General features: G+C 47.1%; 1 protein-coding gene across 5 annotated transcripts in view; it reads right to left on the bottom strand.

Moving 5' to 3' along the window:
• The window catches only part of LOC106547540 (hexosaminidase D), a 44,709-nt gene extending 23,207 nt beyond the window's left edge, over positions 1-21,502 (bottom strand). Inside the window, exons 1-3 of one of the 5 annotated variants that reach the window (XM_087729150.1) lie at positions 21,266-21,502; positions 4,701-4,796; positions 2,900-3,146 (exon numbers count right to left, since the gene is read on the bottom strand). In XM_087729150.1, the coding sequence (XP_087585276.1) occupies positions 2,900-3,146; positions 4,701-4,795 (342 nt within the window). In that variant the 5' untranslated portion in view covers position 4,796; positions 21,266-21,502. Of the gene's footprint in view, positions 1-2,899; positions 3,147-4,700; positions 4,797-6,406; positions 6,577-14,428; positions 14,569-14,871; positions 14,984-21,265 lie in introns of those variants that run through there. The other 4 variants (XM_087729148.1, XM_087729149.1, XM_087729151.1 and 1 more) reach the window with 4 other exon arrangements.
• Between the last annotated feature and the right edge of the window lie 2 nt (positions 21,503-21,504).

The raw sequence follows: 21,504 nt of genomic DNA, 5'->3' as shown, positions 1-21,504 counted from the left end.
GCGACGGAGCACTCACAACTTCTGAAGGCAAGCTGTTCCACTGGTTAAATGTTCTCACCCTTAGGAAGTTTCTCCAGGTTGCTTCTCTCCTTGGTTAATTCCCATCCATTGTTTCTTGTTTTGCCATCTGGTGCTTTGGAGAATAAGTTACTCCCCTCAGCTTTGTGGCAGCTCCTCAACTATTGGAACACTGCTATCCTATCAACCCTTAGACTTTCTTTTCACTAGACTTTTGAATAGCTGCATCACATTACTGGCTCCTGCATTGGACAAGGATGCCCAGATCCTTTTCACTGCTCTCAACCAGGGGTGAAATCCAGCAGGTTCCAACTGGTTCTGGAGAACTGGTAGCGGAAATTTTGAGTAGTTTGGAGAATCAGTAGCGGAAATTTTGAGTAGTTTGGAGAACTAGCAAATGCCACTTCTGGCTGGTCCCAGAGTGGGGAGGGAATGGAGATTTTGCAGTATCCTTCCCCTGCCATGCCCACCAAGCCACACCCACAGAACTGGTAATAAAAAAATGAATTTCACCACTGCTCTCAACCCTGCTCTTTCCTATTCCAAATGTGCACCCCTCCATTTTCTTTGGCAGATGCAGCATAGAACTTTACATTTCTCTGTTAAATTCCATGCCATTGATTTCTGTTCATGGTTCAAGACTGTCTGTAGGTCTCTTCACTCTTTCATCTACAGCAGTATTTCTTAAACCTTTTCCTTTCAGAAGCACTTTCCACCTTTTTAAAAGTTAGGATAACCTGAAATAGCTCCTCAAAGGTGAAATGTTCATCTGATAAACAGACAAACCTGATTGGTACAGGAAGATTTCCTCACTCCAGGAAAGAATGAAACCAGATATGGGCACACGTTAAACAGGAGTCACCTTGAATTTTCTCTTTTTCCTGCAATCTAACCACCTTGCTTGAAAGGGAGTTCTTGGAAATTAAAACACCTGCAATGGTTTCATAGCTGTACAGGTGTAGATCTTTCAGATGTAGATTTTTTTCCCCTTTAAAGACTGACAAATCTAGATTATTATTATTATTATTATTATTATTATTATTATTATTATTATTATTATTATTATTATTATTATTATTATGGGAAGAGGCGTGTGTTTCTAAATATATGTCTCCAGTGAGGGTAGTGAACTAAGAAAAAAAAAAACTAAGCAAATTACACACACAAAGCTTTTTGTGTCACAAAGTGCCACAAAACAATTGTTTGTAGAACAAGTAGTTCTTAGAAAGGGGATGGCAAACCTATGACATGTGGGACAAGCCATGTTTTGGTGACACGATAGAGTTCACCAACACCGGACAACAACTGTTCTCGAAAGCACTACTCTAAAAATGAGTTTGTTTTACTTTACAGATTAACAGAATCAGAAAGGACCTTATAGGTCATCCAGTCCAACACACACACACACACACACACACACACACACACACACACACACACACACACACACACACACACAAACACACCACACACACCATGTGCCCAAGCAGGTCCTATACCATTTCTGACAGATGGCAGTTCAGTCTCTTCTTGAAAGCTTTCAGGGATGAAGCTTCCATACCTTCCGAAGGTAACTTCTGTTCCATGGGTTGATTGTTCTCACTGTCAGGAAATTCCTCCTTATTTCCAGGTTGAATCTCTCCTTGTTCAGTTTCCATCCATTATTCCTTGTCTGGCCTTTGGGTCAGAGGTGGGTTGCTCCTGGTTTGCCCTGGATCGGTCAAACTGGTAGTAGCAGCGGCGGGAGGCTCCGCCCACCTGCCCAGACGCTTTTAAGCACATGCGCAGAAGCGTCACGCTCGCACACAAGCAAACCGGTAATAAAAAAAAATAGAAACCCACCACTGCTTCAGGTGCTTTGGAAAATAGCTTTAAATAGCTGATCAGTATTTCCAACAATTTCAATCCTCCATTGCTTTAATTTTTAAATAATGACTTTTTTTTTCATTTTGAATCAATGAGACATTGATGTTGAGAAATTGCATTGAGAAATTCTTTCCAGTATTTCTGATGGTCACCAGCTTCTTCTAAATTTATTCTGTCTACACAACCATGGGTTTTTCTTGCTCTTTTCATTTTTGTAAAGCTGGTTAAATTGCTTGATCCATAAAGTTCTTTTTTTCTTGGAGCCAAGACTGATTCTGGAAATTCTTCAAATGTTCCATGGGTTGATTGTTCTTACTGTCAGAAAGCTCCTCCTTATTTCCAGGTTGAATCTCTCCTTGATCAGTTTCCATCCATTATTTCTTGTCTGGCCTTTGAGTGCTTTGGAGAATAGCTTGACCCCCTTTCTCTCTGTGGCAGCCCCTCAAATAGCAATAGCAATAGCAGTTAGACTTATATACCGCTTCATATGGCTTTCAGCCCTCTCTAAGTGGTTTACAGAGTCAGTATATCGCCCCCACAGTCTGGGTCCTCATTTCACCGACCTCGGAAGGATGGAAGGCTGAGTCAACCTTGAGCCGGTGAGATTAGAACCGCTGAACTGTAGATAACAGTCAGCTGAAGTGGCTTGCAGTACTGCGCCACCTCGGCTCTGGAAGACTGCTATCCTGTCTCCCCTGCTCCTTCTCTTCCCTAGACTAGCCATGCCCGGTTCCTGCAACCGTTCATTATATGTTGTATTTCATTTTTGTAATTATTTGACATTTCTTTATATAATAGATAACACCACATATGATTGAACTGTATTTGTTTAAAATAAATAAATATGTAAATAATTGTGTATCTTTCGTTAGGGGAGGGACATATCAGCAGAATCAAGTGAGGCATTTTCTGAATTTTTGACACGCGGAGGCCAAATGTTTCACCATCACTGTCTTAGCTGGTTGGTAATGAGGGTTAGATACAATCCCTCCCTCTGGGGTCCATTGCAACTCACCTGCTCCAGGTAGGATACTTTAGGAGCTGCCCCTTTGAGGTCCAGATGGACTAACCGCATCTGCATGGAGCTGAAATCGCGGTGGGGCAGTTTCTTCAACTCCGGGCCAGGCGCTCCGGCCGCTGCCTGCCGATCCAAGTGCCCCACTGATCGAGCCTGGGTGTTGCCTGGCTGTTTCATGTCCTGCTGAGCATTGCCCCAGAAGTGGCTTTCCCCGCTAACTTCCCTGCGTTGGTCCAGCGTAAAGCTGCAATGAGGAACAGAGAGGTGGCTCAGGGCTAGGAAAAATACCCCTGGAGTATTAAGAGTTGAGCAAGGATACAATTTAGGCAGCTCTTGCCATGTGCACGATGTGCAAAGAGACCTGACGAAATTGGAAAGAGTGTGCATAATACAGATCGTCCTCGACTTATGACCTCAACTGAGCCCAAATTTCCCATTGCTAAGCAAGTTAAGTGAGTTTTGCCCCATTTTATAGTCTTTCTTGCCACAGTTGTTAACTGAATCACTGCAGTTGTTAAGTTACTCATACGGTTGTTAGGCACATCTGGCTTTCTGGCTGACTTTGTCAGAGGTCGCAAAAGGTGACCCTCATGGCACTGTCAATTGCCAGCCTCTGAATTTTGATCCCTTGATCATGGGGATGCTGCAGCAGTTGTAAGTGTACAAAATGTTTTTCTAATGCCACTGTAACTTTGAAGGGTCACTAAACAAGTGGTTGTAAGCCGAGGACTGTCTGTACTCCTTTGTTTCCTTGTAGCCATGCTGGACAGATAGATGCCAGGGCAATGTTTCTCAAACTTGGCAGCTTGAAGAAGTGTGGACTTCAACTCCCAGAATTCCCTGCTGGCTGGGCAGAGGTGGGCTGCTGCAAGTTTGAACCGGTTCAAGTGAACCAGTAGTTCCGACTAGCGGTTGGGCCCACCCACCCACCCCAGCGCTATTTTTTCCTGTATAATCATGTTTTTGATGCCCTGGGTGCTCTCATATTTTCGGTTCTGGGCGAAACAGCTGTTACGTTATATGATGCCCACCTCTGTGGCTGGAGAATTCTGGGAGCTGAAGTCCACACACCTTCAAGTTGACATGGTTGAGAAACATTGGGCCAGGACAATGGAATACAGCACTCCCAAAATTCCTCTCTCTCCCTAGTATGCAGAACACCCTTCCCCAAGCTGGTACCTCTGAGAGAGGTGGCCTCAACCTGGCAGAGAACTAAACCTCTGCTCTCATGGCAGAAATCATGTTTGGGAAAATGCTGTCCTCTTACAACCTGCCCTACAACAACCCACGTTGTCATTTCCCTACCCACAACATTGGAGACATGGTGCAAGATGGACAAGTTAGCAGCATGAGAGCCCAGCAGGAAGCAAGTCCTAGAAGGGGATCAGGGAAAGGGGCTGTCCAGTCTCCTCTTGAAAGCCTCCAGTGACGGAGCACTCACAACTTCTGAAGGCAAACCGTTCCACTAGTTAATTGTCCTCACCGTTGGGAAATTTCTCCTTGGTTCTAGGTTGGAAGGATCCTCCCCCAACGTTATGCAGACCCAAACCCATTTTTTTTGCATGGCACATTCATGTCTCATTTTGATAAGAAATAAACCCACAAGAGATTAAAAATATAACATCTAAAATATGATAAGCATATGTCTGGGTAACAGATATAATTTTTTGCTTCATTTGTCACAACTAGGAAATCAGCCAAAAGGGAGATCATCTGGAAGGGCTGATAAAATCCATCCCACCCGGAGCACCGCAGAGGCTGCCGGAAAAGTCTGTGCCCTCCAATGCCCAGCACCAACCTGTCCCGGAAGAAGAACTTGATGCCAGCCAGTGCCACCGTCAGGAGGACCGCGAGACGCAGCAGGTTCAGCTTCTGGCTGCGGTGAAGCGCCATCCTGCCAAAGAGAAGGGGAGCAAAAGGAAAATACCAAGGATTGACCAAGAGTCCTACCCGAGGTCAGCCGAGGACCCTGGCACAGAAGCCAACCTTCCCCACCAGGCGCTCTTTACAGATACATCTTGAACTGCAGCTCCCATATGGGCAGGTGCATCACAGCCCACCGAGCGGGAGTTGTAGCTGGCTGGCAAAGTTAAGGAAGGGTGCCATCCTGAAGAGTGACCTACTGGATCTGACCCCTACTGGAGACCTGAGAACTGTGTGGGAGCTTCTCCAGCACTTACTGATTTACTTACTTACACACTTACTTATTTATACTCTGCATTTATTATTTTTACAAATAAGGCAGCAAGCGTATCCAATATATCTTCCTTCTTTTCCACCCACAACAATAATCCTGCGAATTGGGTTGAGAGAGTCACTCGCCCAAGGTCAACCAGCCAGCTTTCGTGGCTAATATGGGAATAGAACTCAAACTCTCCCAGTTTCTAGCTTTCTGCCTTAACCACTGTGCCAGGCGTGTCAAACACAAGGCCCAAATCCAGCCCACGATGTGGTTGGATCCATTCCGGGGGGCTGTCCTGGTCTACCCAATGAGAAGGGGAAACATACCAGCAGTTTGCGGAGTGGCATCAAGCTGCCATGTCCACACAGTTGGCTATGCCCACTGAGTTGGCCACACCCACCCCAACCCCCTGAGGTCGATCACAGTCCTGACACGGCCCTCAATGAAATGGAGTTTGACACCCCTGCATCAGGGGTGGGTTTCAAATTTTTTTACTACCGGTTCGGTGAGCATGGCTAGAAGGGGAGGCATGTGACTGAATGAGCGTGGCCACTTTGATGTCACTCACGCACACTCAGTCGCATGAAGCCCTCAGCAAGCCATGCCCAACGAAATGGTGGTGAAAAGTTTTGACAGCTGGCTGGAGAATTCTGGGAGTTGAAGTCCACAAGCCTTAAAGTTGCCAAGTTTGAAGACCTCTGATCTAAGTGGAGAGATTGCAGAGGAAGGGATTACAAGAGAATAAATTATGATGGCTGGAGAATTCTGGGAGTTGAAATCTACAAGTCTTAAAGTTGCCAAGTTTGAAGACCTCTGATGTAGACAGTAATTGAATTATTTTTCGTAATAATTTGCTGCTTAGAATGATAACTTCTGGCCCAACCACTGTCCCTCACACGGGTGGCTTAAGCCTTTCGTCCTGACTTCAGAGCTCAAACTAGCTTAATCCACAGGAAATGGACTCTTAAACGGAAGAGGCAAACTAGAGCCACATGCTACAAAACGCAATTTGGATTGTTAAGAAGGAATCAGCCTTTGCTTTCTCCTGATTTACAAGCAGGGAGCAATTCCAGCCTCCCTTTTTTCCCTCCTTACTCAACCCCATCCTGGGTCAACAGATCTTAGCAATCAAACCACACAACAGAACATAAATCAACAACTGAGCACAAAAGCAAATACAGCTACCGAATCGTAATATCCGGAAGAGCAACGAGAGCCAGGGTGGCAAGTCAAAGCTCAAGATTTGGACCTTGGGTCCAGAGAGATTCAAGCGGGGGGAAGGGGGCTTCAGTACCAGAGCAAGCATAAACTGCGAGATGTACCTGCCAGAGGCTGAGGGAGGGTCTGGCTGTTCAGCGTTCACCATGCCTTTCCTAGCCAGGTTGTGCCCGAGCAATGCCTGGTGTTAAAACAGCTGCCAGTTGCAGCAGCCTGTGCCCTCCTTCTCTGACGATTTCCTGACCCGGGCAACTCTTCCTGCTTTGCCTCGTGAACTTTGCCAGCGTCAGAGACTTCATTGCCTCTGAATCCAGAGCATGCCAAAGTTTCCCATTGTTTGCTGGATTTATCAGCTTATCTACGTAGTTAGGCAAAACAATGACCTTTTTAAAATCAATTTCGTTGTATACATGATATACAATGACAATAAAGGCCCGGGATGGCGAACCTATGGAACGTGTGCCAGAGGTGGCATGGAGAGCCCTCTCTGTGGGCATACACTGTCGCCAGCTGTTCTTACGGGTTCTGGTGCTCCGGCACGCATGTGCACGCTCCAGTTTTGGCACTCAGTGCTGAAAAGGTTAACCATCACTGTGCTATACCATAAAGCAGAGATCTTCAAACTTGGCAACTTTAAGACTTGTGGAGCTGGCTGGAGAATTCTGGGAGTTGAAATCAAGTCTTAAAGTTGCCAAGTTTGAAGACCTCTGATGTAGACAGTAATTGAATTATTTTTCGTAATAATTTGCTGCTTAGAATGATAACTTCTGGCCCAACCACTGTCCCTCACACGGGTGGCTTAAGCCTTTCGTCCTGACTTCAGAGCTCAAACTAGCTTAATCCACAGGAAATGGACTCTTAAACGGAAGAGGCAAACTAGAGCCACATGCTACAAAACGCAATTTGGATTGTTAAGAAGGAATCAGCCTTTGCTTTCTCCTGATTTACAAGCAGGGAGCAATTCCAGCCTCCCTTTTTTCCCTCCTTACTCAACCCCATCCTGGGTCAACAGATCTTAGCAATCAAACCACACAACAGAACATAAATCAACAACTGAGCACAAAGCAAATACAGCTACCGAATCGTAATATCCGGAAGAGCAACGAGAGCCAGGGTGGCAAGTCAAAGCTCAAGATTTGGACCTTGGGTCCAGAGAGATTCAAGCGGGGGGAAGGGGGCTTCAGTACCAGAGCAAGCATAAACTGCGAGATGTACCTGCCAGAGGCTGAGGGAGGGTCTGGCTGTTCAGCGTTCACCATGCCTTTCCTAGCCAGGTTGTGCCCGAGCAATGCCTGGTGTTAAAACAGCTGCCAGTTGCAGCAGCCTGTGCCCTCCTTCTCTGACGATTTCCTGACCCGGGCAACTCTTCCTGCTTTGCCTTGTGAACTTTGCCAGCGTCAGAGACTTCATTGCCTCTGAATCCAGAGCATGCCAAAGTTTCCCATTGTTTGCTGGATTTATCAGCTTATCTACGTAGTTAGGCAAAACAATGACCTTTTTAAAATCAATTTCGTTGTATACATGATATACAATGACAATAAAGGCCCGGGATGGCGAACCTATGGAACGTGTGCCAGAGGTGGCATGGAGAGCCCTCTCTGTGGGCATACACTGTCGCCAGCTGTTCTTACGGGTTCTGGTGCTCCGGCACGCATGTGCACGCTCCAGTTTTGGCACTCAGTGCTGAAAAGGTTAACCATCACTGTGCTATACCATAAAGCAGAGATCTTCAAACTTGGCAACTTTAAGACTTGTGGAGCTGGCTGGAGAATTCTGGGAGTTGAAATCAAGTCTTAAAGTTGCCAAGTTTGTGGACCCCTGCTATAAAAGATTATTTAGTCACATTCTCCATTGTTTATAGTTTATTCTCAGGCTTGGATGGCAGGCCAGTCAGTCAATCCAACCAATTGATCAATATTAAATCAATCTCCATTATATACATTCTCCAAGACATTAAGCTTCAGGTCGCGAAAACTTCTTTTCCACAAAGGACCAATGCAATTGGATTATATGATTATAGAAATATTATGCTATAATGAAAAATAGCAGTAACATTTCTATGATCATACCATCTCGTTGCATTTGTCCATTTGGGGAGGAAAAGAGTACATGAGGAAACTCTCAGGAAAACATGAGCTTAGCCATTCTTCTGGAAGGGAATGCGACATAAAAATCCTTTTCTTCCAATCCTGAAACTGAAGTGACCCCCTGTGAGCAAGAACTTTCTCGGTGCAAAGTGAGGCTACATCCAATTTAAACCTAGTTAATATTCCAAAAAACCCGGAAGTGCCAGGTTCTGGATGTCCCAGTAATACAGGAACCAATCATGTGCACAAAACAAAACATAGGTTTGCTTTCAAATCCCCAAATAAAAACTGCATCCTGGAACTTCTGCCAAATAATTTCAGACAGACTAAGGTCTGGCAGAAGAAAATGTCAGAAGATTTGGATTTGGGCTGGAACGAAATCTTGGGAGGAATCTGAGAGTGATTTTAAGGGTTGAGTAGCTTTAGGTTGCATAGGACTGTTGTTTTGCTGTTGACTGTGTAGTATAGTATTTCTCAGCCTTAGCAACTAGAAGAGAACAGTAGTACTTAAGACTTATCTACCATGCCATAAAACTTTATAGCAGTCTCTGAACGGTTTACAAGGGACGTCAAACTCAAGACCCTGGAGCCGGATAAGGTTCACAGGGGGCTTAGATCTGGCCAGTGGGGCCACCCTGTAAATAGCAAAGCACCAGCCCATGTGTCTCTGCCAGAAAAAATGGAGTTCACAGTCCAATTTTCACTGGCAGAGGGTTATTTTCGCTGGCAGAGGGTTGAAGGAGGCTGTTGCAGCCGAAAACAGTGCTTGGGAGCCCATTTTCACTGGCAGAACGCTCAAGACACCACTGGTGCCCCCAACATGAGTAACATTGAGCTGGCCATGCCCACTCTGGCCATGCCCACCCCAGCCCCCAGAGGTTAAACACAACCCTGATGCGTCCCTCAATGAAATCGAGTTTGACATCCCTGGTTTACAATGTCACCCATTATCCACAACAATCTGGCTCCTCATTTTACTGACCTCGGAAGGATGGGTCAAGCCTGAAGAGGTCAGGATCAAACGCCAGGCTATGGGCAGAGTCAGCATGCAATGCTGCATTCTAACCACTGCGCTATCACGCCCCTTAACCATGTTGGCTGGGGAATTCTGGGAGTTGAAATCCACCCATCTTGCCAAGGCTGAAAAACACCACGAGAGTGTAGACATGCTTGCAAACACAATACCTGCCTAGCATGATTTCCATCAATTCCCAGACTCTGCTGGGCATCTTTTTTTGCTTACCTTTGAGCCAACCAGCTGGATACAAGAGGCAGCACCTAAAGCTTGGGGTTTTTTTGCACATGTGGGCTCTCCAGTAGTAATCAGAGGAGGACAAACAAGTTGAACCAGCAATGAAAAACGATGGCTGAGCTGTCAAGCTACCATAAACATTTAGGAGGATACAGAGGATGACTAATCGAAGGGCACTTTTTTCTGTGGTCCATCAAGGGTTTGTCATTTCTTTTATTAAATGTGCTCATGTCACTGTTTGCTTCTCATGGGCCAGAGAAAAGGTAAACTTCATAGGTGCCTTGGGCCAAGGCCAAGCTTGCCAAGATGAAAATAATGTTTTTGTCTTGTTCACCAATGGGCTCAAGGAAGTTAGTCTTTTGCATGTGTATCACTAGCCAGGCAAGGTGATCAGGTTTTGCTAATCCTGAAATATGAAGAAAAGAGGAAGTTCCTGCTTTGCTACAGCTATGCAGGAAGGAAGAAATATCTCAATCAAGGTGGATGATGACAGCTTAAGCTAACTCTTGAAGCAGCTGGGAGCTATTTGCATAAAATCACAGACTTAGAAGGGATCTCAAAGATCACTGAGTCTACACCTTCCTTTGTATGTTTTGGACAGGCAGCTCTGTTTGAAGACTGCCCGCAACGGAGGGGGACCACATAACAGATTAACAGAGTTGGAAGGGACCTTGTAGGTCATCTAGTCCAAACCCCCCATCCAAGCAGGAGACCCTACACCCTTTCTGACAGATGACAGTCCAGTCTCTTCTTGAAAGCCTCCAGGGATGAAGCTCCCACAACTTCCGAGGGCAACTTCTGTTCCATGGGTCGATCGTTCTCACTGTCAGGAAATTTCTCCTTATATCCTGAATCTCTCCTTGGTCAGTTTCCATCCATTATTCCTTGTCTGGCCCTTAGGTGCCTTGGAAAATAGCTTGACCTCCTCCTCTCTGTGGACATGGGGCAGCCTATCACTACACCCATTGAAAGTGGTCCCTGTCAGGAAATCCTTTCCATTGTTTCAATGAACTAGTCCTTTCCCTGCGATTTCAGTCTCGGGGTGGCATGTGGGGCAGCAAAGGGCTTGCTGTTTATTGGAACTGGAGTTAAACTGGTGAAGGACATTTGCACCCTGTTGATATGACTGTTCCCTCTTCATTGCTTTGGCAGAGAGCAAAGCCCTGAAGACACCCGACGAAATTCAGCCCTGAGTTCCATAAGTGTCTCAGAAGGTCGGGGCAGCTACCCCCACCCCCTATCTCTACCTGCCATCTTCACAGGAAATCTGTCCAAGGCAGTTGGTGGGTATCTGGGCAGCTGGAGCAGCAGGTGGATCAACTCAAATAATTATAAGACGGGAGGGGGGGAAGAACCTTGGAGGTCTTCTAGTCCAACCCCCTGTTCCAGGCAGAAATCCTTACAGTATCCTGGACCAATCTTTCCTTGGAAACCTGAAGTGATGGAGCACCCACAACTATGGGAGACAAATTGTTCCTCTGGTGAATCATTCTCACTGCCAGGAAATTCTTCCTCCTTTCCAAGTTGAATCCTCCTCTGAGGAGTTTCCACCCCTTGCCTCTTGTCCTACCTTCAGATGCTGTGGAGAATAAATCGACCTCCTCTTCCCTGTGACAGCCCTTCAAGTATTGGAAGATGCCAACCCTCTGGTTAAAGGGAGGCTCTCAAGTGCCTGGGAGAGCTGCGTTGGTGCCCAGGAAAGGCAGTGCTTCAACAGATTAACAGAGTTGGAAGGGACCTTGTAGATCATCTAGAGTCCAACTTGCCCCCCCCCAAGCAAGAGACTCTACACTATTTCTGACAAATGGCAGGCTAACCTCTTCTTGATATCCTCAAGTGATGATGCTACGACTTCTGAAGGCAACTTCTGTTCCATTGGTTGATTGCTCTCACTGTCAAAAAATTCCTCCTTATTTCCAGGTAGAATCTCTCTTTGTTCAGTTTCCATCCATTATTCCTTGTCCGGCTTTCAGGTGCTTTGGAAAATAGCTTGACCCCCTCCTCTCTGTGGCAGCCCCTCAAATATTGGAAGATGCTATCATGTCTCCCCTTGTCCTTCTCTCCACTAAACTACCTGTGCCCAGTTCCTGCAACCGTTCAGCCTTACATTTCAGCCTACAGTCTGTCTGTTCTTCTCTGCCCTCTTTCTAGAGTCTCAACATCTTTTTTTATAGTCTGGTGACCAAAACTGGATGCTGTACTCTAGGTTTGGCCTTACTGCAACACCAAGTTCCTGCATCCTTTCAGGTCCTGCTTCCAGGTCTCCGGACCCCCTCTTCAAGCGGAATGGCCAGGAGATGAACCAGCCCAGAAACACCCCATTCAGGGGCCCTTCAGCCATGCATTGCAGGGCCCATGACTCATTCCTGTCCCTCTGAACTTTGCCCACTTGGCCCCTTGCAGTGAGGGGGGGGGAAGAGAGGGGTCTTCCATGAAGCTGAGCATATGGTGCTCAATGCCAGCCCAGACGGTGACCACATGCGTGACCCGTCAAAACCGCGGAGGACAAAATCGTGCTCGACGAAAGCGCGCATTTGACGTTATCACAGCGCGACAAAAAAAATTAAAAATTGAAATAAAATTAAAATTAAAGCAAGCCGATTCACATAAAAGTAAGGGTTAGGTTTAGGGTTAGGGTTAGGGTTAGGGTTAGGGTTAGGTTAAGGGTTAGGGTTAGGTTTAGAGCATTAGGGTTACGTTTAGCGTTAAGGGTTAGCGTTAGGTTTAGCGTTAGGTTAAGGGTTACGTTTAGGGTTAGATTTAGGGTTAGGTTAAGGGTTAGGTTTAGGGTTAGGTTTAGGGTTAGGTTTGGGGGGTTAGGGTAAGGTTTTCGCTTTATTTTTACATTTTTTGATCACAGCGCGATGTTTTCGTCGCGCTGTGATGACGTCAAATGCGCGCTTTCGTCGAGCGCGATTTTGTCCTCTGCGGTTTTGTGGTGGAACCGACCACATGTACCCAAAGGGGAGCAGGTACATAACACCAAGCCAATTCATGATGTCTGACTGACACAATGCACTACAACTTGCACATCAAAGTGGCTGGGTGGGAACAGCATTCTAAACCGAAGACAAACAAGCTACATGATGTCTTAGTCCTTAACTTGCAAGAATTCATTTAGTGACTGTTCAAAGTTACAACGGCCCTGAATAAAATGACTTATGACTGGTCCTCAGAGTTATGAAGGTTACCCCCTCCCCACAGTCACTGATGATCAAAATCGGGCACTGGGCAATTGGCATATATTTTGGGTGGTTGCAGCCTCCTGAGATCACATGACTGCCATTGGCCAGTTTCCAACAAGCAAACTCTAATGGGGGAAGCTGGGTTCACTCAGTGACCACGTGATTCACTTAAAAGCTGCAGAGACTCAGTTAATAACCGTCAGCCACAACAGTCATGGCAAAAAGGTTGTAAAATGACTTAACAACTGTCTGACTTAGCAACATAAATCTGGAGCCCTGTTATGGCCATCCGTTCAAGCAGGTAGCCAGTCTGTGAAGCAAAGACTTTGTCTCTGCCACATACTCAGAAGAGGCTGAAGTGGGACTGGGAAGAGTTGGGCTCGGGCCTGCTAGGGCAACCTGCTACTTGCCTCTCTCAGTCTCTTGCGTGAACCTGGCAAAACGCTGATTTGCCTGCAATTTGGCAGTTTGAATCTCACCAGGCTCAAGGTTGACTCAGCCTTCCATCCTTCCAAGGTGGGTAAAATGAGGACCCAGATTGTTGGGGACAAGAGGCTGACTCTGTAAACCGCTCAGAGGGAGCTGGAAAGCCCCGTGGAGCAATATATAAGTCTGAGTACTATTGCTATTTGTTTATTTGGGTAGCCATGATACTTAAACAGGTTTTGTTAAGCAAGCTTAGCACATTTAGTGTTGAGCCACATAGGGCATAGAATCACCCGAAAGGGACTGGAAGGGACCCCAGAGGTCTTGTAGTCCAACCCCCAGCTGAAGGCAGGAGACCTTATATACCATCCCAATAAAAAAGGTTGTCCAGCCTATTTTTGAAAAATGCCAGTGACCGAGCCCCTGTTATGCCCCCTACCTGAATAAGGCAGACCGTCTGTTAAATCAGACCTAAACCCAGCAGAAATTACCCCGAACGGTGCCACCATGTTCCCAGTGATCCTCCCCCAGGCCCAGCCTTGCAGCCTCCAAAGCCATTCCCACCATCTCCATGCATCATGAACCCTGGGCAGAAGCAGCCAAAGAATGGCAGGTGCACACATCCTAGGCCCACATTGGGGCGCCTTCCCCTCCCTCGGGCAGGGCTTCTGCTCGGCCAAGGGGAAAAGAGGCTGAAAGAGGGAAGAAAACAAGGCTTCCCCGAGGGAGGCGCAGAACTGGCTCCAATACCGCATGCCTAGCCCACCACCCCAGAGCGGCTAAGGCCGGCTCGGGAGCTGCTGGTTTCGCTAGGCAAAAGGCATCAGCTCTCGGGTTCACCGGTGGAGCAGGTGGGCGATGGGGATACTGAACTTCCGACCTAGAAGGGAGGGGGGGAGCCGCGCCTCTTGCGCCTCCTAGGAGACCTTGGAAGGGCTCAGGAAAACCGAAGCCCCCGGGGGAATCCGCAGGGGCGGCCCTTTCGGCGCACGCCGCCCCGACAGCCCCACCCCAAGAAGCCGCCTCCAAGGGAGAGAGCTCAGGTGCCCTCCCACCCCCGGCGCTGCCCAGAGGGCGCAGGGAAGGGAGGGGGCTGCGTTCGGGGATGCCGAGCCGCGGGCATCTCCCGAAAGGACACCCCTCCCAGTTCCAGCAACCATCTCCCGGGCTGCTCACCTGCAGCCGTCCGGGGAGCCGTCACCAGGGAACAGCCTCGCCGGCCAACGCGCCCCAGGATCGCTAGCAGGGAGCCCGGGGGCGCCTCACGCCACGCATAACGGCAGCTCCAGAAAGAGGAGGAGGAGAAAGAGGAGGAGGAGGAGGAGGAGGCGGGTGCCAAGCCTCTGCGCCGGTTCGCCTCCGGGGATTACGCTCCCCCGCCTTCAGACCCGTTAGAAGATTGGATCGCCCCCCCCCGCCCCGGGGTCTCCGCGCAGTTGCCAGGTTCTCCCCCCCCGCCCGGCGCTTCTCCCCCTCCTCTCTTGCTTTTGCGGGCGCGACCCCCGGGTGCCCCATTGGCCAGCCTGCCAGTCCCCCTCGGGAGGGCCCGTCCCGCCAAGCGGCGCCTCTGCGAATCCGCCGCCGCCTCTGCAAATCCGCCGCCGCCTCTGCAGCCCTACCTGAACCGGTGCAGGTGCAGCTCCGCTCCCGGCTGGATCGGCGCTGCGGCGGGAGTCGGCTGGAGGGCGGAGCAGGCAGGCAGGCAGAAGCAGCCCCCGCCCCGCCCTGGAAGGCGGCACGAAGAGCCGCTACTCCGGCAGAGTCCGCGCCCCCGGCTGGACTGGCCCGCAACAGGAGGAGGAGGCGCGGGCTGGCTCGGTGGAGCCTCCCCGTCCAGCGGAAGCCTACCTCCCGTGCGCAGCCCCCGAGCTCGGCCTCTCCCCGGCTGAGATCAAAGCCCTCGGCCACGGGGAACGGTCCCTCCTGCCTTCCTCCTCGTTGGGCCAAAGCCCCCCGGGCTCGCCCCACCGACTCCAGCCGGTCGCAGCGCAGGATCGGGGCCAGCGGGCTGCTCCCAAGGCTGAGCCAGTCCAGGGAATTCCACGCGGGATGGATTGGTTCGCAGGTCCAGACCGTCCTCCCCCGCGAAATGGACGCGTGGCTGCTGCACCCCACGCGGGGCCACGGGACCCCCTTCCGATTTGCCCGGCCTCTTCTAGCCAGTTCGGTTCCTACGCGGGTGCGAGGGTATTTTATGATATGTTTACAGTATTATAAATATATAGATGCCTAAAAGCGTTTTAAGCAACTAGGAAATGGAATTGAAAAGCAACCCAAGGCGATGCTTTAAATAGCACGTTTTCTCCTTCCCTTCCATGTTCCCAATCGATACTCAGGTTATTTGCATTTTTCTTTGAAGGTGAATGAATGTTATCCATTAAATCTTTCCTGGCTGGGGAATTCTGGGAATTGGAGTCCACAAGGTTGGGGACCCTTACATTAAATCATTGCCTCTTTTCCTTGTGTCTCCTGTGTCTTTTTCTTAGAAGCTTCTTTGGAATTGTTTCAACTTGCCAATGCAAGAGGCCACTCAGGCTTAACCACTTGAGCTTAACTTGGTTAAACTCCTGTTACCAAAATACACAGTCAGGTTTGTCATTGCTGCATTTTTTTTCCTGATTTTGCTCGGTCAGTCTGGTGTTATGGGCAAGGATTTACTTTTTCAATATTGGGAAAAATTTGTTCTTACCACTACATGTATCTTGGTAAGCTGATTGTTTCAGGAAAACCCTGACTGGTGTGTGTGTGTGTGTGTGTGTGTGCGCACACATACACACACACAGGGTTTTTCTGAATTCATTTTGTCTATGACCTCTAGAAGGAAGGTTCATTCCAAATTGTCAAAGCTAAAACTACAATCATTGCCTTTTTATTATTAATGCTCTAGCATAAACCTGCAGTTACCTTGCATCTTTCTCGGTTTGATATTATGTACGATTTCAGAAATACTATGCTCAGCTAACACCATAGTAAAACTTTTGACAGAGATAAGGGGTTAAGAAATATGAAATATAGATAAATTTATTTGTTATATTTTTTTTGTTTATTTGTAAATTTAGTTGTTATGTCAATTATTTTCAGTTGGGGGTTAGGGTTAGGAAGAAGGCTAATTTACAGATTGATTTCAAGGCAGCCTACAGGCTGGGATTGCCTTAACTGGCCTGATGGATGATCCCTGGGAATTGCCAAGGAAAGCATGACACTGCTGATTGTCCTAGACTTCTCTGCTTCTTTTGATGCTACTGACTTGGAAACAGGAGACAGGTGATGCAGCAGTTCCATTGGATTGCAGAGAAGAGCAACAAGGATGATTAGAGGGCTGGAGGCTAAACACATGAAGGTTGTTTACAGGAACTGGGTATATCTCATCTAGTGAAAAGAAGGACAAGACAAAGGGGTCAACCTATTTTCCAAAGCACCAGAAGGCAAAACAAGAAAAATGGATGGAAACTAACCAAGGAGAGAAGCAACCTGGAACTAAGGAGAAATTTCCTAATGGTGAGAGCAATCAATCAATGAGAAGCTGTGGGTGCTCCACAACTGAAGGCTTTTGAAGAGAGGCTGTAATTTGTCTGTAGTGGTATAGGGGCTCCTGCTCAAGCAGGAGGTTGGACTAGAAGATCACCGAGATCCCTATCAACACTGTTATGCTATGTTCTATGATCTCTCAGGAATTACTTGGAGATGCAGCCCAAGAACGACATAGAAAGAACCAGCCACAGTTCAGTCCTTTCTTTGGTCGCACTAAGAGACAGAATCCTGCCAGATGAAAACTTTCTTACAGGTAGTCCTCACTTAATGACCAGTGACTGTTCAAAGTTACAATGGACAACACCTCCCCCCCACCCCCCAAGGCTACTTATGACCTGGTTCTGAACACCTAGGTCTGGGTTACATGACACATTTCAGTTGCCTGGCACCTGGCTGAACATTGATTGCGATTCATATAACATTATCCACCCCATATTGTTTTATCAAGAAGTAGGCTGTGATCTACTTGGTCAAATGCCTTACTGAATTCAGTACCTCGGGACAGGACAAGAAGCAATGGATGAAATATCTTACCAGAGGGAGATCCAATTTGGAAATGAGGAGGAATTTCCCAAGAGTAAGAAGGATTAATCCACAGAACAACTCGCCTCCCAGAGTTGTGGGTACACACCATCTCTGGAGATTTTCAAGAGACTGGACAACCATTTGTGCAGGATGGAATAAGGATTCCTGCTGTAGGAAGTTAAAACCCACCCCTCTTGCTAGAAAAATGAAATATCCTGGGAAATATTAAGAAGGCAGAATATTATACTTCCCTGGATAAGAAATGGAGAAACACATTTTAGGCAGGAAACAGAATCACTCGTAATAGCCCCCACCTTTGTCGATGGGCCATTAAAATGCCCCAGTCTATTCTACATAACAAAGATCCCCCTTCCGCCCCAGGGTGATGGGATTAAGGCATGATAGTATTAGCCCTTTACCTATCTCAGCACAGGGCATATGGGAACACAACCAAGCTTGGGACTCAAAAGACACACAACCTACAAAGTTAGCTAAGACACCACAACCTCTGTGAGTCTGACAACCAATCAGAATACATTTCTTACACAGGAACAGGAAACAAAGCGGTGGGGCCAAACAGAGAGTATAAAAAACTCAGGAACTTTCAGCAACCCCCCTTTCCCTTTCTTAACCTTCTTCACCCAACATCCTGAAGCATGTGACCCTATCCATCATTAAACCATCTTTCCAAGCAGTCTTCATGTTTCCAATGTCTTTTTCCCCGCTTGGGACTGAACCAGAAGGACATTTCTTCCAACACTGCCTTAAGCAGGAACTAGAAGACCTCCAAAGTCCTTCCAGCCCCACGACTCTATAATTCAAATATTAAAGCCTTCACCTTTCTGACTTCAACCGATAAGGCTGCTAATTAAGTATGCAAACTTTCTGACTAATTTATCTGCAACAGGAACAAGAAGTTAGCAGAGAAACAATTGCTGGCCGGGTACCAAGTCCCTTGATAAGGCTTATCACCAATGAGGCAATGGCAGCCTTCCAGGAATGTTAGGGCAAGGATATGAGGCCCAAGAATGAAGGTTTTTCAAAAACACGGTGTTTATCCAGAGCAAGGGTGTCCAAACTTGGGAACTTTAAGACTTGTGGACTTCAACTCCCAGAATTCCCTGGGATTAAAGTTCCCAAGTTTGGACACCCCTGCTCTGGATAAACCAAGCTACCGGTATATCAGTCCTACATGAGGGCTCTTAGGATGCACAGGGCAACAGATCTGTTTCTTGTTGGTTTGAGGATACATGACTTCACTTTCTCTGTGGTCAGAATAGAGGCTGCAGGGTAATGTATGCATGCAAAGAGGGCCATTCCAGTTGTGGGATTCAAAAATATTTACTACCAGTTCTGTGGCTGTGGCTTGGTGAGCCTGGCAGGGGAAGGATACTGTAAAATCCCCCTTCCCTCCTGATCAGCTGGGACTCGGGAGCAGAGAATAGATGGGGTTGGGGCCAGCCAGAGGTGGTATTTACCGAACTATTCAAAATTTCCGCTACCGGTTCTCCAGAACTGGTCAGAACCTGCTGAATGCCACCTCTGGTTTTCACGTTTTCCCTCCTTGCTGTTCAGAGCTAGTTATAGGTCACAGGCTGTGTGAAGGTGGATGAAAGCACTCAGTGGCTCCAATCTAGGAAATAGGAAGGAGGACAAACACCTTGGAGGACCATAACAAGATTCCAGAAAACCCAGAAAGTTGGAATAATGTAGAGTAGCTGCAAGACACAGCTCCACAATGACAAAGCTGCAGCTCTCTATTTGTGTAGGAAAAATATTACCCAGCATCGCATGGCAATGAGATGGTCATTTGGACAGGATATAAATTTAATAGATAGATAGATAGATAGATAGATAGATAGATAGATAGATAGATAGATAGATAGATAGATAGATGATAGATAGATAGATAATTTTAAAAAAAACAAAGGCATTTGCCTGTTGAAGTGACTGCACTGGATAGACTGCATGTGGAAAAGATCTGGATATCATTCTGAATCCCAAGGTACATCGGAGCCAAACGAGGGATTCAACTGCAAAATAAACATTTAACCTGTGATCCTTGACCACATCAAAAGAAGTATAGAGTTGCTTCTTGCTATTCTGCGCTGGTCAGACTTAGAACATAGAGTAAGTTCTCAGGTGGTCCTCAGTTGGAGGCTGGATGGTCAATTATGCCAGTACATTACAAGAAAGGATTGTTTTATCTAGATGATCTCAAGGTATTTTCCATCCCAATACTCTGAATGTTATTAACAAACTGCTGCATGAGTTGATTACAAGGTGAACATTCTCTGATTACTTTCAGAGGACTGAGAAACTTTGCTGATCAAGATGTTTAATCCCCACCAAGCAAAGGTGAGTGAGTTACGATTAAGAGGATAAGAGGTCATCTTGGCCACAACATCCCAAGGATCCAGACTGCATGGCTGGGACGATCAAGGGGCAAAACACACACTGAAGTCCAACACAAGGCAAATGTGATAGCAGACCTTAAACCACTGCCTAGGGCTGTCTTAACAGCATTATGGACCCTGGACAAAGCTTGATACTGGGGCCCTTATGACAACTACTTCATAGGAATAAAAATGCAGTAAAATGTAATAAATACGTTGCAGTGTTTGTATGATACAAGATGGATTGAAGAGTTAACATATTCTTCATGAGTATGGGTCCCCTATGCTCCTGGGGCCCACAGGTAAGTGCCCATCAGGCCCATGCTTTAAGACAGCCCTGCGCACTACCCACTTCTGAGTCTTGCCATCCAGGAAGGACAGTGACAAACTACAGACAGCCAGAGGAGACCCAGGAGAGCAATGAGCAGCCTGGAAGGAAAGATCCTGAGAACAGTTAGAGGCTTTGGTAGTCTGGGAGAAGCCAGAAGAGCTGTTTCTCAGCACCTGTGGAAGCCAGGTCCAGCAGGGGGCTGGACTAGAAGACCTCCAAGGTCCCTTGTAGCTCATTTATGCATTCAAGTCTTAAAGTTCCCCTCGAACAAGAAATAATAAATAAGATACTGATGTGCACAGAGATGGACAGGCTGACTCTAGAGCTCAAAGACAAAGATGAGACAGAGTATCCCGAAAACTGGGACAAATGGTACCGATGGTTAGAAATGAGGGGAAAAGGCCCTCAAAATGAGGGGGAAAGGGACAGAAAAAGACAGGCAAGAATTGGAAAATATGGTATTAAGAATGTGTGAATTGGATGTGTATTTGTATAATTAGTAAGTATAGAAAAAAAGGATTAATGGACAGGTAATCTGACTGACTACACATACCTATTTAATGGACATAAAATGTAATTGTTACTGATAGAATTTTTTTATTTGTTGTTGTCTTACATACCATTGTAAGCATACATTCACATAATTATTATTCTTTACATTTGTCATTCTTATGCATTTGTTACTCCATTTAATAGGTTAAATACAGATTGGGTTGCTTTCTTTACCATCCCTTCCACTTGTTGTAGCACCACCTTATTTTCCCTTTCTTTCCTCCCTCCTCTATTTTCTTTCTTTCCCTTTCTTCTTCCCTTACCGCCCTGTAATTGTTTAAGATCTAATCGCTATATGGAAACATTTATACCAGAAATGTCACATTATGTCCAATGTTTTTAATGTTTATCTAATAAAAAAACTTTTTATAAAAAAAGAAGTCTTAAAGTTGCCAAGTTTAGAAGCCTGGGACAGAGTTGCCACAGCAAGTGGTAGGCCTAATTTCGCAATAGGGGGATTCAACAGAGGATGGATGGCCATTCAGTGCACCGAAAAAGGTAGCGAGAGAGTTGGAGAGTGGCTGTCAACTTTGGCCACATGAAGATGGTGAACTTCAACTCCCAGAATTCCTCATCCAGCAGGCAGGGAATGGAACCCCGCCCACCTCCGAGAAACCCTGGTCCAGACGATCTGCGAGGCCCCGCCCAGTCATGGCCGAAAGCCAATCGCGCGCTTACCTTGTGCCGCCTCGCCAGAGGGCACTCTTCTGCGGGGAAGAAAGGCGGTAGAGTTACGAACAGTGCAGAGGAGGCCACCTGTCGCCCTGTCAGTTGGCCATGAGCTCCTGGTGAAAAAGACGTAAAAGTGGGTCGCGTTAAACCGGGCCGGCAGCGTCGAGGAATGATGGCTGGGTTCTCACGAGGTGCTGAACCTGAAGTCAGAAAAGCGTCCTGCTATGGCTCCATTGGAGGGTTGC

The sequence above is a fragment of the Thamnophis sirtalis genome, unplaced genomic scaffold, assembly GCF_051295495.1.
Source record: "Thamnophis sirtalis isolate CommonGarterSnake01/CBP01778 unplaced genomic scaffold, rThaSir2_p1.2 scaffold_14, whole genome shotgun sequence".
Classification (NCBI taxonomy): domain Eukaryota; kingdom Metazoa; phylum Chordata; class Lepidosauria; order Squamata; family Natricidae; genus Thamnophis; species Thamnophis sirtalis.
The sequence above is the reverse complement of the archived record's forward strand: the minus strand, read 5'-3'. Positions and strand labels throughout refer to the sequence as shown.